Raw genomic sequence first — 13,783 nt, 5'->3', positions numbered from 1 at the left:
ATGCCTATTGCATCTTAATTATGAGCTATGAGCTGGTTCCTAACTAAAAGCTTTACCAAAGAGGAATTTTTTGAGCCTAACCTTAAAGGTAGAGAGGGTGTCTGCCCCCCGAACCGTGGTTGGTAGATGGTTCCACTACTTGATTGGATTTAAATCGGATTATTGTGCCAGTAATAATTGTTAGATCACTGGAGCTTACCCCAGCACACAAGTTTCAGTGCACCTTAAACAGGTTATTAATTCACTAACTTACAGTAATGCATTAGGAGGACTTGCAAACTGGCAAATAAAGACGAGCAAAAACCAGCATTAATTTTTTTTCTAGCACTGATGCAGCTCCAGTATCTACCGCACTCAGCGTTCTTTATATGTAGAATCCAGACTTGCCATTCTTTAATCAAAATAACTGTTTCAGGTGGCAGGTCAGGAGGAGATTTTAGGAGTTTCAAAGGAAGACTTGGTGGCCTATCTTTCCAACGACAGTCTGAACACAAAGGCTGAGGAGCTCGTCTATGAGACCATCATCAAATGGATCAAGCAGGACACGACCTCCAGAGTGCAGGTAGGGATTTACCGTAAATACAACATCTGTGCCTCAAATTGTCCTACTGCTAGGATAGGCACCTCTGTCACAGCGGGGGCCACAAAAATGTGATTGTATCTGATCCGAGGGCCACATGATCAACATTCATGTCAGCATTTAGAATAATCACCAATCAGAGATTTTGTCATTTTCTGCATTTTTGTTGTCGATTTGTGCATTTTTGGGGTCATGTTCTGTAGTTTTGTTGTTTTCTGTGTTTCCTGTCATTTTGTTGAAGTGGTTGTTGTGTCAGTCATTTTGTGTATTTTAGGAAATGTTTGTGTACTTAGTGCATTTTTCTGCCAATAAGTGTGTTTTGGGAGTTTTTTTGTGTATTATGTTGGACTTCGTATTCCTTCCAATTTCTTGAATTACAATTTTTGGGGATTTGTTTTGGGAGCCGCAAAAAATTTGCCTGAGGGCCACATTTGACCCCCAAGCCGCTAGTTGCCTATGTCTGTTATACTGGTTTTAAATGAATGCATTTTCTACAATCAAGTTTTTATTTACTATTATTTTTTCACACTAAGAGCAACAGCCAGAGAAATACCTTCTTATCCACACATGATTCAGTTCCCCAGCTTCATAGCAGTTGGTAATGATGAGCCCTTGAGTGTTTGGCTCCCAGATCATGATGTATTTTTAGATACACATCATTCATTTTGAGACACTGTCGTGCAACTTATAAAATCTCAGCGAGCAGTAGTAATGTTAAGGTGAACATGTTTCATCAATCCTTCTGATCGTTAGTCATCCTGAAAGATTACAGTCCTTTGAAAAAGATTGGCTGTGAGGAAAATTAGGTCAAATTTTGCAAGGCAGGGGATCAACAAGCCTCAAGGTCAGAGCGCCAAGTCGGTTTTATCTTAATTGAAAGGAAAATGGTTTTTACTGGTAAGCAGTTTTCATCTTGTAAAGTAAAAACAGTGGGGCATAAACAAAACTGAAAGATTTAAAAATAATGGTTTTTGAGTATATACTACCTTTATATAAAAACAAGATTATTGTATGTAAGATAAAGGAATGCAGTCTATCACCTCAGGAGTTATTCCCTAAGGGCTCTATTCTCCCATGCGTGTAAGTCCAAAAATCTGCGCAGCGGTGCTGTTTTGGGCTGTGTGCTATTCTCCCCCTGTACTTAAGTCAGTTGCTACGCGCCTTCATCCCAGTTACGCACTGTGGGTGGAGCAGCCCTAAAATGCGGGTGTTCCCAATCAAATCTGGCTTTATGCGCATTCTCCGGTGTGCGTAAGTCCTTTTCCTCTTACGCGCTTCTAACCCTGGAATAAGTGCAGCGCCCCCATAAGGTGAAACATTATAATGCACTAGAAATATGGACTAAGTCACATTTGAAGCCACAAGGACTCTTGCGTCAGAGTTTTAATTAATCGAGCAGCAGCTGTGATCACTCAGCTGCTGCTGCTCGATTAATTAAAACTCTGACAGACGCAGACTTCTGTCCACGTTGGTCACAGTGATTCAACTATTTTCATACTATGTCCAACGTAAAGTCACAGTTTGATCCACTACGGAGTGAAACAAGCTGTCATATGCAGATGAGGATGGACCAGAAACTGTAGCCACACATATTTAAATGAAGCTCAGCTCAGGTCACTTTAAACAATTTATATTTAAAACTGTTATTATGGAAGCCAATAGTTCTGTTTCACTGCAAACATCCCTCTGTATTAAAGCTGGACACTCTGTAGCCGGGTTATTTCCTCATATCTCCAGCGCATCTAACTCAGTCACGATGATGATAATGATGATGATGATGATGATCAAGGAAAGAGATTTTAACTGTGACTCAGTCACACTGCAATAATCTGATCAATGATCTGATCAAATCAACCTGTTATATTGTTTATCAATTTAGGCATTTCAAATTAAAAATTAACTTTATCATTCTCACGGATTTCAATGACATTTACAAGGTTTGGGAAAACTCCATGTTCCGTGATTTCTAGACAGCCCAAAACAATGACATCACCGCCTCCTTTCCTTCAGCCCGCCTTCATTCACACATACACGCTTTTGGTCTACCTTACGCGCGATGGGCGTGTCAGCAGCCTGGACCGGAGAATACGCGTAGGAGAGAAGCACGTAACTGCAAAAAAGTGCTTAAGTCCAGACGGGAGAATAGACCCCTAAATCACAGTCATTAATCAAAGCAAAGAACTTGCTGATATCAGTTCGAGCAGACAAAGGACTGTTTCACACATGCTTATGTTAATGAGGCATGTTCTCACTGTTTATATTTAATGTGTAGGATTATTGCAGAAATGTGACGATGATGATAGTAGTAATCTGTCAAGAATATTAGGAGTATTGTCCTTCTAATCCTGAGGAGTTTCACCAACATGTTGTCTGCCACAGGGGTAAAGATTGGCTTTAAATGTACGAATCAAAAATGACATTCCAAAAATAAAAAAGTGGAGAGGAAGCAGTAAATGAAGTCAGTCATGGCTACAGACTACTTTGTGTGATCGTCACACTTTTGCGCCCCGAAATAAAGAAATGGGGGGAAAAAAGCTGTTTATCTGTCAGTTTTCCATCATGCTTTTTCTCAATGTAACACAGCACATTTTAGGGATGTCACCGTGCAGCAAAAACAACAAACAATTCTCACATATCCAACTTTTTGTCAGGGAGTTCCGGCACCGAGCTGTTATTTGGTCTTTCGTTTGTCATTTCTAATGTTCACAATCAATCACAACGCTAGACTTTGTTCAGCCATGAACCAACTCCATGAAAGTTGTTTTGAAATTGCGTTTGCAGATCCAGGCATTGTTTGACATCAAACAAGTATTTAAGTTTTATACCTATAAATACGAGATTAAAATTGTTGGGAAAAATACAGTGACAATAAAACCCCACAAAATGATTGTCTACTCAGCTTAAAAGAAGAAAAAATATGCAGTTTACTAATGGGATCGTGAAGGCGGATTATAAGATTCCTTACAGATTCACCAAGGGTTCCTGGCCAGCTGCAACCAGCCAACTCCTCCAATTTCACACTCTATTGGAGGAGTGCAAAGGTGAGTTACTAAGATGATGTAGAAGGCATTTTCCCCGGTGGTCTGAACATCCCACTGCCCGGGCTGCTGAGACGAGGCACCAGGGTCACATAGGAAACCAGAGGTGGTAGCGGTGGGAGAAGAAGCGCAGCCCAACACAGAAATAGAGTGAAACACGATAAAAAAAATAGATGTTGAAAAACGAAGCAAGTGAACAGGAAACGAGCGTGTGCATTTTTATGCCCCAGCCTTGGAGTACCGGAGCATAAGATGAAGGTGCGCCACCTTCCCTGGTCTCAAGCAGAGACACGGACACAAATCTACAATTTGCAATTATTTATTTATAATTTACACTCGTTAGAATAAGGATCAACTCAAGGAGGGAGCTGTAGGCCAAACAAACCAAACAAGAATATGGCCACTCAAATGTTTGTTACGAACAAACTGTCCCACAATTTTCTAACTGCTGATCCTCATTGAGACACGCCACGCGTCAGGCAGCGTTATCGCTCCTTCTTTACACTGGTCAGCACGCAGAGGCTCGACCAATCCTGAAGGGACCCATCTCCTTATAATTCCCAGCTCAGCAGGGATGTAATCCAGGATGATTGGATGGACAAGCTGTCAATGAGGACACACCCACAACATACACAGACACACACCTGGACAACACACATCACTGACAGATACCAAAAACTCACACAACAGTATCATCAATCATCATTTTGTCTTGTGTCCTCACACACAGCTCAAACTCAAATCTGCTGCCCAAGTGCTCACACCACTTTTGGGAATGCCCGAAGATGAAAAACTTTTGGTGTTCAATATTTAAATGGTATCCCTCTATATTTAAAATTAATCTTGACCAGGACCTTGAATCTGTCTTGTTGGACATTGGAAAAGGAAGACAAAACATTCCGAACAACATTTGCTTATGGTATGGTTATTGCTAAGAGGTGTATTTTGAAGATATGGAAACCGGATGCCCCACCTGTATTTGAAATAAACGTTACAAATGCAACTACGGTTCTGTGAATCCCAATTGACCGCCAGAGGCGTTGCTTACAGCACTGAATGTTCCCTTTGCGCATGCGCAGTTTGAGTATGCTTACCAACAATGTCACCTGTGACCCCTGGGTGACCCCAGAAAGGTAATAAGTTCTTCTCTCGGGAACACGATGATTCTGAGTGACATGACTCTCATTCGGGATTCATAGAACCGTAGTTAGACTTGTAACTTTCATTCTGTTTCATCCCTGGTGACTGCCAGAGGCGATGCTTTAAGCACTGAATGACTTATACCAGCATAGTCACGAGGAATCCCAGAGACCAGTCTTACTTACAAGCCTTTGTAGATTGAAAGACCACGCCCAGTGGATGAGGAGTAGCTACATCCACATTGTAGAACCTGGAGAATGTTCACGGCGCCATCCTTGAGGCAACAGCACATATTTCTTCCAAAGGCACTCCTAGTAGAATGACAACGCACACCTGATGGTATAGGGCGGATACGAATGGTGAATAGTATCTACAATCCAATGAGGTAAGTGCTACTTGGAGAGAGCAGAGCCTTTGTTGGGACCCCCATAACAAACAAAAAGCTGTGCAGACGTACAAGTGGCTGCAGTGCTTTCAATATAAAATCTCAGGGCCCTGACTGGACACAAGAGCTTTGATCTTGTCCCATCTTCTCCCAATGGAGGGTCATATCGTGCAAGCCTTATAGGCTGAGTAAAATTTGAACTGAACAGCCCCTTGGGAATAAAAGCAGCGTTCAGCCATAACGTAACACCTGTCCCATCTGGGTGCCACTTCATACACGATGGGCTGACTGACAATGCATGCAACTCACCGACACGTTTTATCGAAATGATGCCGAGTAAAAACGCAACTTTACGTGACACCCACTGTGGCTCCGCCCTTGCCAGGGGCTCAAAGGGAGGCTGACACAAGCTATTTAGCACTAAGTGCAGGTCCCATGCAGGGGCTTGTGGAGCTCTCGGGGGGTGAAGTCTCAGAGCCACCTTGAGAAACAAAGCAACATGGTTGTGGCCCCACACTGTGCTATTGTCAATCCTAGCATGTCGGTCCGATATTGTAGCCATATAGACTTTTAAGGTGGATGGAGCCTGACCCTTATCCAGGAGAGACTGCAGGAACTCCAGAACCTTGGGTACCGAGCAAAACACTGGGTCCTCCCCATGATTTTCACACCACTCCACAAACAACTTCCACCTGTTGGCATACTGTAGCCGAGTGGACTGCGCCCTGGCATTCAGGATGGCTTGCCTGACAGGTAGCGGTGGAAAGGCGTAAAGGAGGCCCTTTGGCCAAGGGTGAACCAGCCCATCTTGGCCCAGAGAACTGGTGGTTTCCCTCAGGGAAAACCAAAGGGGACAGTGGGTTGATTCCCTCGAGGCAAAAAGATCAACCCCTTCTCTGCCAAAAAGTCTCCAAATCATGCGCACCACCTGTGGTTGCTGCTCAGCTTTCCTCTTCTTCCTGGGAAGGTCAGTCCCAGTGGCAGATGACAGAGTGGCTCTCGAGCACCTGCACGGGACGGACAGGGGCTACCTGCTTCAGTCTAGACACCCTCAGTGCTTGAGGCATGTAACTGCAATTCATACACAGGTTGCCAGATAAGCCCTCTCTAAGGTGGTCAGGACCTTGGACAGAGGTCATGGCCATCACTGGCCTCAAGGCGGGCACCACAGGTAGCACAACACTGTTATGAATGGCTAACTAGCTCACTTGTACGCGATAAGCTGAAGGAAGGGGGCACGAACACCACCTACACAGCAGACGCACAGCACCAGTGGCTTATGCTTATCACAAGGCTATTTAGCTTTCCTGCTTAGTAGTCAAACCATGTATGCTGAGGGAAGAGGATAACAGACCTCTAACACCGCAAAATAGTCAGCTGAGAGCTACGCGTCGCTACCTTCACCAGCAAAGGCTACCTTCACCAGCAAAGGCTACCTTCACCAGCAAAGGCTACCTTCACCAGCAAAGGCTACCTTCACCAGCAAAAGCACCATTAAACCTTCTGTGAAGAGAAATAAAGACAGATAGAAGCACCAACAAGCCTGGGGAAGAGGGCGCACATGCCGTCCAACCAAACAGAGTATAATCAACAAACACGTGTTAGAGTCGAGTGCGGCGCTAACACCAGGCTAACCGGGCCCTCACTTCAAATGTGGGTTTACGGGAACTGAGGTAAAGTGATCCTCGGGAGAAGAGAGCACAACCGCTGTCTACCCGACAAATCACATCTTAAATACCATTCATCGAAATCTATAAACAAATTGCTACAATAACCTTTCCTTGCACTGGGAGAGGTTAGATTGTTTTTAGACTGCCGCAGTGGTGTTAAATGAGAAAATAGCAAGATACTACCGTCACAGTCTGTGGAGGGCGAAACTCCGCTGCTCCGACTGACACGGTCACAAGGCTCCCAGCGACGGAGTGATGGCGCTGTAGAGTATTCCTTTGAGCTTCTACTGTAGCTGTATACACAGCGGTATGCGTGGCACGTGAGAATTAAAAAGGAAACAAACCTTGGGTGACACCGGAACATATTACCTTTCTTGGGTCACCCAGGAGTCACAGGTGACATTGTTGGTATGCATACTCGAAAAGTGCATTTAGATGACCCCCATTACACTAATTTTGTTTGTGGCTAAATTGTAGATATTTTAATATTATGTTACTTGCTTCATTGTTAATATTGTGTATTTTGTCTTGTGTAATGATTTTGTGTTTGTTTGTTTATCGAGGTCTACTTGTTTTTAGGATGAACTCTGGACTAAGTACTGTAATTTTAAGTATACTTTGTGCCTGGCAGTTTGTCTTTTTCTGTCTTTGTGTGTCACATTTCAAATGTTAAAACTCATTAATAAAGTTAAAAAAAATAAAAAAAATTTAAAAAAATCTGCTGCCCAAGTGTCACCAAAATAAGAAATAGTATAAGGAATATAAGTAACTATAGGCATGTTGGGAAAAGAGGGGATGGTGGAACAATCTGCCTCCACACTGCTTTAGGAGAAGGTTATGTGATATGAAGATAAGAGTTTATATGCATGGGGAAGTTCCAGCTCATCATCTTCACCCTCCGTTGCCTCTATCCTCTCCGCATGTTTGGAGGAACAGACGAGAATACAAAAAAATTACTTTCCCAGATCACGTGACACTCTTTACTGACATGTCAGGACAGCATATCATGGCTCTGCTGGAAACTTGAGGCAACGAGTGGGAAAGCCTTCAAAACCATAAGCTTTAGTTTCTGCATATCTGCATTCAAGTGATCGGGCATGCTCAGCTTGTGTTGTTATAGGTTTCTGTGGTCATGCATGCACAGTGAGTTGTAAGCTGCAGGCCATAGAGTAGAAAAGTGGCATATTGAAGGCACTTGGTAAATAATATGCAATTTTCTCTCTTCGCTATGCTGTCACTGGCAACCGATGGCACCAGGAAACGGGGCCTGGACATCGCTTAGAGACAGAAGGAGAGTGTTGATAATGGTTTGCTCTGAAACTTGCAGCACCTGAATGAAAGTAGAAAGCGTTTTCAGAACTTTTTTTATTTTTCTATTTGAGGGAAGCTGTTGTGTCACCTTGCAAGCAATTCTATACACTCATATCCACAAGGTATGAAAGGATAAGGAAGCTGCTGGAATGAGAATGAAAAAGATTTAGGGCTAAAAAGTAATTATCAGAAAAAAAAAATCCAATCAACATCCTCATTGTTAGTGAAGTCATTTTACACTATAGAAGGCAGAGGACTTTGGTTTACTTAAAATACTGAAATAGAAAAAACCTACAATAAAAACGAGGTCTTGTTGTTGCTTTCTATTTTTCTCTATTGCTATACCAAAATCATCATCCAATCCATTTAATGCACTTTTCCACCTGTTGCAAATACACTATTGTGTGATCATAATGATCGCAGAAATCCCAGTAGTTCTGGTTTCTCACGGTCAAAAGGAGCAGACGCAGAACAGACATGTGTAGAGGAGCAGAGTGTTGAAAAAGCCTAATTCCTCTAAAAGCCACGGTGGCTTTAACTCCTAGGTTCCCAAAGTGGGGTAAGGGTACCTCCGGGGGTACACAAATTGTCATAGGAGGTTACGTGAATAAAAATTAAAAACAGCGTGAAAGCATTGGAAACTAGAATAAAAATAGAGCAGCATTCAGGAGCCACCGTGCATTGCCATAAATTACACCTTGGCTTTTGTAAGACTGCCCTCGACCTGTGACAGAGCAACAGTCTCATCAAAAAAGCACAAATATGGCAAGAGTTAAATTGCTTTGCGCGAGCCAAACGTACCCTCTGCCACCATGTAGTTGTGTGAAAGTGGATTTTCAGCTTTGGCAAACATGAAAACTAAATATAGAACAAGACTTTGCTTGAAAAAAGATTAAAAACTCTGAAATTCTGCCAAACGTTACAAAGTTCTGTGCATCCTCTCAAACTTTCCTTTCCTAATAAAGTTGTAGCGAGTTGTATTTCACAGTTTGAGGGTTATGAATATGTTGTATTACTGCTACATGTGTAATCAACAAATGTTTGGTAGATTTCTTTTCCAAAATAAGAGAGATTTTGGTAACACTTTACTTTAAGTTTTATACATAAGGCTGATATTATACGCTGTCATTATTATGACATGACACCTGAATAAGGTGTCATGAAGGCTGTCATTAAGTGTTGTTTGTTAACCTAACCCCGAACCCTAACAATAATCTTAACCCTACCTAACCCCACTAGATCCCTCCACCTAACTCAAAAAATGCCAACATAGCTCCAAATGTGACATAATTTAGTGAATGACACTTAATGACAACCTTTATGACACCTTATTCATGCTATTTACAGCATAAAATCGGCCTTATGTATAAAACGTCAAGTTAAGTGTTACCAAGATTTGTTTCTCACTGAAAATGCCAATAGACTAATGATTTAAATAAATCTGATCATTCTGAATAATATGTTTTCTTGTATCCTTACTGATTATTATTATTGTTTTATTATATTTTATTCCTCAACAGGATAGGTAAAATTCAAGGACAAATACATTGTATCTGACATTACATTAGCGCAGTAGTAGGGGTACATGGCTTCAGGTTAAATATGTGAAGGGGTACAGGACTGTGAAAAGTATGGGAACCACTGCTCTAAACAAAAAGACAAACAAAAAATCCCTATGTTTTTATTTAATTGGGGTTCTTGAACATGCCAATGAACCCCTTAACAGCTTCCCAGTGCAGTATAGTGTGAAGAAAAGTTGTCCTTTTTTCATATTCCATAAATAAAATGAAAAGATGATTTTAATGTGTTCATTGCATGATAGCTCACTGACTTACATTTGTTCGTGGCTTTAAATATTACATGAAGGGACATATATGCTGTTGTACGTATTGATGAATGGAAATGGCGATGGTAAACGGTCATTGAGATTTGCATGCATATGTTGCATTAGGGATTAATGTACCGTAATTAATAACCAAAGGTTGCTTTTGCATTCTGTTGTAGTGAGAGCAGCTGCCCGGCGTTTACTCAAATGTAACCCGAACAAATGGTGAGGTCGCATTTTCAATTTTTTTCTCCTCCTTTTTTCAGGCTTTTAATCACACCACACCAGGCAGATTGGTGCATTATTTAATAACGATTGTAGTTGCTTGTGGATGACTGAATAAATTATTTACATGTAAAATGTATGCATGCTTCCAAACACCGATATGATCCCTGCGCTGATCATAAAACCGAACATTGGAGAAATGAATCCGTTATGAGTCCTTCACTTCAAAAGCTGCAGCTACTTGGAGACAAACAGTGGAGTGACAAAGAGAGATCCAGCCCTTGTCTTTACCCAGCAGTCTTTGGTGGGACGACCACGGACACACAGCTCTAATTATAAAAGGCCAGTCGCTGCCAAATCCCTGAATAGGGCCTCCATTAAGCCTCTCTTCAACATATTTCATAAATGATCCTATCTTGCCAGGTGACTCAACCTGACAAAAGAGCCTGATTAATTGTCCCTTTGGAAGCCGCCAACTAATGTAACCGCTAAAAAGAACAGGTAATGGCGCATTTTCATGATAAAAGACAGACCTGGTTTGCCACTAGACATACCCTGATGTCCACTCATCAGCAATAACAAAGGCATGCCCTAACATCAGTGGTCCCCCTGCCAAATTAATATCATTTTACTCTTGTTAATGCTATTAATTCTCGTGCCTAAAGGTCATCTGCTTATTGTTCTGAAGAAATTACACAACAGCCTCCCATTATGTGGGAATTTTTCTTCCTTTGTTTCTTCTCGAGGAACAACTTTTCATAATAGAACAATGAGTGCAATAATTATATAGTTCAGGTTTATACGATTAAAGGGAAACGGCTCTGATATGCTTGCATTAAGATATACTGTATACTTTGTTGTTTAATTAGATTAATTTACCTTAAAACTGGGGTAGGCAATTTTCTGCAGATACACTTTTTAAGTTTTTGGTTGAAATTTTCTTGGCATAAATTAAGATCTTATGTGTTCTGAAAAAGGAACAAAGAAAATTGTAGCAGCTGTAAACCTCTAATAACTTTTTTAAACCAATCATGTCTCTCTGTCTCCCTGCTCGTTCTCGATCCCTCGTCACCGCTGACAGAGTTAAAACAGAGTTTTTGGTCACATTTTTTAACATATATAATGGTAACGTTTATTGTTTACTTACTGCTGAATGAGACAAACAAAGTTTCTACACAATACAAGCGATGAGCTGAGCTCCTCTTCAGCAGCAGCTGTGCACATGCATGTGAGTGAAACTCAGAACATTGACACTAAAAACTGTAAATCACATGATACGATTATAATAGGATGATCCACTGTTTTTTTTTTTTAAAAAAGATCAATTCCAAAACAAGATATACATTTAGAATTTTTGCCAATGGTGAGAGATAGGGACTTTTTGATTTTTGAAACTGTTCAGAATCACTATATCAATCCGGATCCCCTCCAAAATGTAATAGAATCTTTCATGGTGTAAGTTCTATCTTTGGTGAAAATGTTGTCAAAGTCTTTTAAGCACTTTTGATGTAATTCTGCAAACAGACAAAAAATGAATAAATGGACGCATGTGAAAGTATTACATTTAGGTAACGATCTGGTGTGTTGTATGGTTTGAATTTTAATACTCTTGACGATGCATCTTGCTACGTTCTCACCTTTAATAATAATACTTAAATAAAAATGTCCATTCCAGACTTACACAGTCATGTTTTTTTTTTGTTATTTCAGAGAAAGCTTAGTGTGCTTACTGTGCAACTATTTGGAATGTTGCGTGTATGGGTTTTATGCTATTATCTACAGTTTTCCATGCAAGCATGGTTAAAATTAGATCAGTGGAGAGAGGCAGCATTTGTTCTTTGAATGAAGTCATGCAGAAATATCCCCCGAAGGACAAACCGCTGCACCTGTCAGTAAATGCTCAGGGCAGCACTGAGCGTCTGTCATCCACCATCTTTCATTCTATTCCCCGGTCATCCGTCTCGTCATAACTCTCACATTGTCACGTTGCAGACTCAGACTCATCAAAGCATTGCTTACTTAAGATGAATTTGCAAAAGCATTTTTTTGTTGTTACTGCCAGAAAATAAAAATAAAAAAGCACATGCATGTATTTTGTCATGGAAACCTGCAGGCACTAAGAAGAGCCACAGAGCTGTGGTCACTTAAGATGAGGGGGTTTCTTTGCACCGTGAGGATAAATATGCACTATGTGAGTGTGTGTGTGGGTTCTTTAAAGCAGAAATAGGCAACCTGTCGGCCCGGGGGCCACATGCGAAGCAAGATTACTCCAAAAAAACACACAAAATGACCAAAAGAAATACAAAAAAAGCAACAAAACACAAAATGACTCCAATAAACATACAAAATTACAGAGAAATACCCAAAAATGACAACAACAACAACACACAAGATGACTACAAATAACAAACTAACTAAACAAAATAACTAATAATACACAGAAAACAACAAAATTATACAGATCCAAAGAAAACTATGCAAAATGACAATAACAATGTGCAAAATGACTCCAAAAACACACAAAACAACAACATACATTTAACGACAGCAAAAATATGCAAAAATGACAGAAACGCACACAAAACAATAACGACTGGTCCTCATTGTAAACAACAATGTGGCCCTCGGATCACATTTTTGTGGCCCCTGATGTGATGAAAGTTGCTCATCTTTGCTTTAAAGTAAAAGCAAATGTCATTTAGCCCAAAGAAAATAGATGCACCTGCGCGTCAATAATGTGACACCATCATGGCAGTGAGTTCTTTCATGCACACACAGACACATCGAGCATGACGTTTCAGTCAATAGTGACAGAAACTAAATGGAAATCCTTCACTGGACATGTGTCTTCTTTGGTAGTGGACGTTGGCCCCCCACTGGCTTCTCTGCTGCTCCTAACAGCCTGGAAAGGAATCCTGTTAGACACGTTATCCCCTCTTTTGAGCTGGCTCAACCTATTCACATCCTCTGTCCAACCAGCCCTAAACATGCCCGCCTGTGACTAAAGTAAGGGGAAAGTTGTTTGGATGAGCTTTTCTCTGAGCTAAACTATAGAGCTGGTCTGACAAGGCTGGAGGGCATAGCATCCACCTCTGCATAGAATGTTGACGTGATGTGTTTGTGTGCTCGCTCACTGTTTAGAAGATTCAGGCCATTACAGAGGTAACGTCACCAAATGTTAGTTGCACTGCATATCAGAATTTCAGAGTTTCTGCATATCGGCTGCTCATAAATGCGTAAAAAGAGTGAGGTAAAGGTGGTAGAATATCTGAACAGAAGTGTGCACGCATGTTTTCTGTCTCCTATTCCATATGATTCGCTATGTTAAAAGATATTCAAGCATCTTTAGCAAGTACGAGAAGGTCACGAGCGGTAGACTCGTATCTGACATTCAGCAAAGTAGCTGTGAAAGTTTGCATCCATTAGTCACCTCTCTGTGTAGAAAGGTGTGCAAGGGTTGCTGGAATGAGGCGGTGAGACAAAATGATGGGTCACAGTTTTTTATCCAGAGGCACTACATTCACATTTGGTGATGTCTGCCTGTGCGTGAGAGAGGGACGGCTCGAGAGCCTGCACAGGTCCACGGATTTAGGATTCATCTGCCGAGAG

General features: G+C 41.3%; 1 protein-coding gene across 4 annotated transcripts in view; it reads left to right on the top strand.

The window, feature by feature from the left end:
* klhl29 (kelch like family member 29) overlaps positions 1–13,783 on the top strand; it is a 286,431-nt gene that overhangs the window by 161,058 nt on the left and 111,590 nt on the right. For all 4 annotated transcript variants that reach the window (XM_028439189.1, XM_028439192.1, XM_028439191.1 and 1 more), the window contains one exon: positions 416–562. In XM_028439189.1, coding sequence (XP_028294990.1) covers positions 416–562 — 147 coding nt within the window. The remainder of the gene's footprint in view (positions 1–415; positions 563–13,783) is intronic.

Source organism: Gouania willdenowi, chromosome 24, assembly GCF_900634775.1.
Source record: "Gouania willdenowi chromosome 24, fGouWil2.1, whole genome shotgun sequence".
Classification (NCBI taxonomy): domain Eukaryota; kingdom Metazoa; phylum Chordata; class Actinopteri; order Blenniiformes; family Gobiesocidae; genus Gouania; species Gouania willdenowi.
The sequence above is the reverse complement of the archived record's forward strand: the minus strand, read 5'-3'. Positions and strand labels throughout refer to the sequence as shown.